The 1,814-nt window shown below is 53.4% G+C and overlaps 1 protein-coding gene across 1 annotated transcript; it reads left to right on the top strand.

Moving 5' to 3' along the window:
• The first annotated feature begins 501 nt into the window (after positions 1–501).
• On the top strand, positions 502–1,458 carry LOC139604001 (olfactory receptor 14J1-like). The gene has a single exon (XM_071455001.1). The coding sequence runs from the start codon at positions 526–528 to the stop codon at positions 1,456–1,458; it is 933 nt and encodes a 310-aa protein (XP_071311102.1). The 5' UTR covers positions 502–525.
• Positions 1,459–1,814: the final 356 nt, after the last annotated feature.

The raw sequence follows: 1,814 nt of genomic DNA, 5'->3' as shown, positions 1-1,814 counted from the left end.
CAGGGAGCACAGCAAGGCAGGGACTGGATCAAAGGGCAAATCATGCTTTTTAAATGTATTTTTCTGGGTTGTCTTGATAGGAAAATGCACATAGATATTTATCTCTCAGTTCAGGTTTTAAAACACAATCTTCTCAGATGTTTATAAACCAGGCAGTAAAAGAAATCAGCACAGGGCCCCTCACAGGCAGCATCAGTGTTGCTTTTCCAGCCTCCTCCAGGTTGCTCTGACGTTGCCATCAGAGCCTGCAGAGCCAGAGCTGCCCCTGGGCAGTGCCAGAGCTGGGAGGGCTCTGCAGGGCAGAGCTGAGCCCCCAGGGCTGGGCTGGGCTCTGGAAGCACTGGCAGGGCCCAGCCCTGGGCACAGGGAAGCAGCTGCTGGCAGGGACAGCTCCAGGCAGCAGAGCCCTGGGCAGGCAGTGGGGGGAAAGTGCCCCCAGCCTGTGCTGGGATATTTCAAGTCCTCTCCACACCCAACTATTCCATGATTACTTTTCTTACAGATCCCCATGCCAAGACAGAACAAATGTCCAACAGCAGCTCCATCAGGCACTTCCTGCTGCTGGCATTGGCAGACACGCGGCAGCTGCAGCTCCTGCACTTCTGCCTCTTGCTGGGCATCTCCCTGGCTGCCCTCCTGGGTAACGGCCTCATCATCAGCGCCGTAGCCTGCGGCCACCACCTGCACACGCCCATGTTCTTCTTCCTGCTCAACCTGGCCCTCGCTGACCTGGGCTCCATCTGCACCACTGTCCCCAAAGCCATGCACAATTCCCTCTGGGACACCAGCAACATCTCCTACACTGGATGTGCTGCTCAGCTCTTTTTCTTTACGTTCTTCATCTCAGCAGAGTTTTATCTCCTGACCATCATGTGCTACGACCGCTACGTGTCCATCTGCAAACCCCTGCACTACGGGACCCTCCTGGGCAGCAGAGCTTGTGCCCACATGGCAGCAGCTGCCTGGGCCAGTGCCTTTCTCTATTCACTGCTGCACACAGCCAATACATTTTCCCTGCCCCTGTGCCATGGCAATGCCCTGGGCCAGTTCTTCTGTGAAATCCCCCAGATCCTCAAGCTCTCCTGCTCCAAATCCTACCTCAGGGAAGTTGGACTTCTTGCTGTTAGTGTGTGTTTGGTATTCGGTTGTTTTGTGTTCATTGTTTTCTCCTATGTGCAGATCTTCAGGGCTGTGCTGAGGATCCCCTCTGAGCAGAGACGGCACAAAGCCTTTTCCACCTGCCTCCCTCACCTGGCTGTGGTTTCTCTGTTCCTCAGCACTGCAGTGTTTACCCACCTGAAGCCCCCCTCCATGTCCTCCCCATCCCTGGATCTGGCCCTGGCCATTCTGTACTCAGTGGTGCCTCCAGCCCTGAACCCCCTCATCTACAGCCTGAGGAACCAGGAGCTCAAGGCTGCAGTGAGGAGACTGATGAGTGGATGCTTTCAGAAACATTAAAATTCTAGCCAATTTCTGCAATCACTTGTAATAAAAGGCATCTTTGATACTTCTTCTTCCACTGGTTGTGGAAATTTTTTCCTTTGTATTACTTTTATAATATAGTCCACAAAAAAAGCCATTCTTTGTGTCATTTCTCATTTTTTTTTCTCTCCACCTTCTCTGTGGCCACAGACTGTGTCACTGAGGGGCTGCGCTCTTGGTGGCTTTAAAGGAACTCAAGGATCTCCCAGCAGAGTTTTCTGCAGAGATGCCCTTGTGTTGCCTTCTCTGGAGCTGCAGCAGCAATGTCTGTGTGCAGAGCTGGGGCAGATCAGTGCTGGCCCAGCAGCTGTGCCCAGCAGCAGCAGCAGCAG

Source organism: Agelaius tricolor, unplaced genomic scaffold (assembly GCF_023055355.1).
Source record: "Agelaius tricolor isolate 1412-34295 unplaced genomic scaffold, bAgeTri1.0.p SCAF_43, whole genome shotgun sequence".
Taxonomy (NCBI): domain Eukaryota; kingdom Metazoa; phylum Chordata; class Aves; order Passeriformes; family Icteridae; genus Agelaius; species Agelaius tricolor.
Note: the sequence above shows the minus strand (reverse complement) of the source record. Positions and strands in the feature narration are given on the sequence as shown.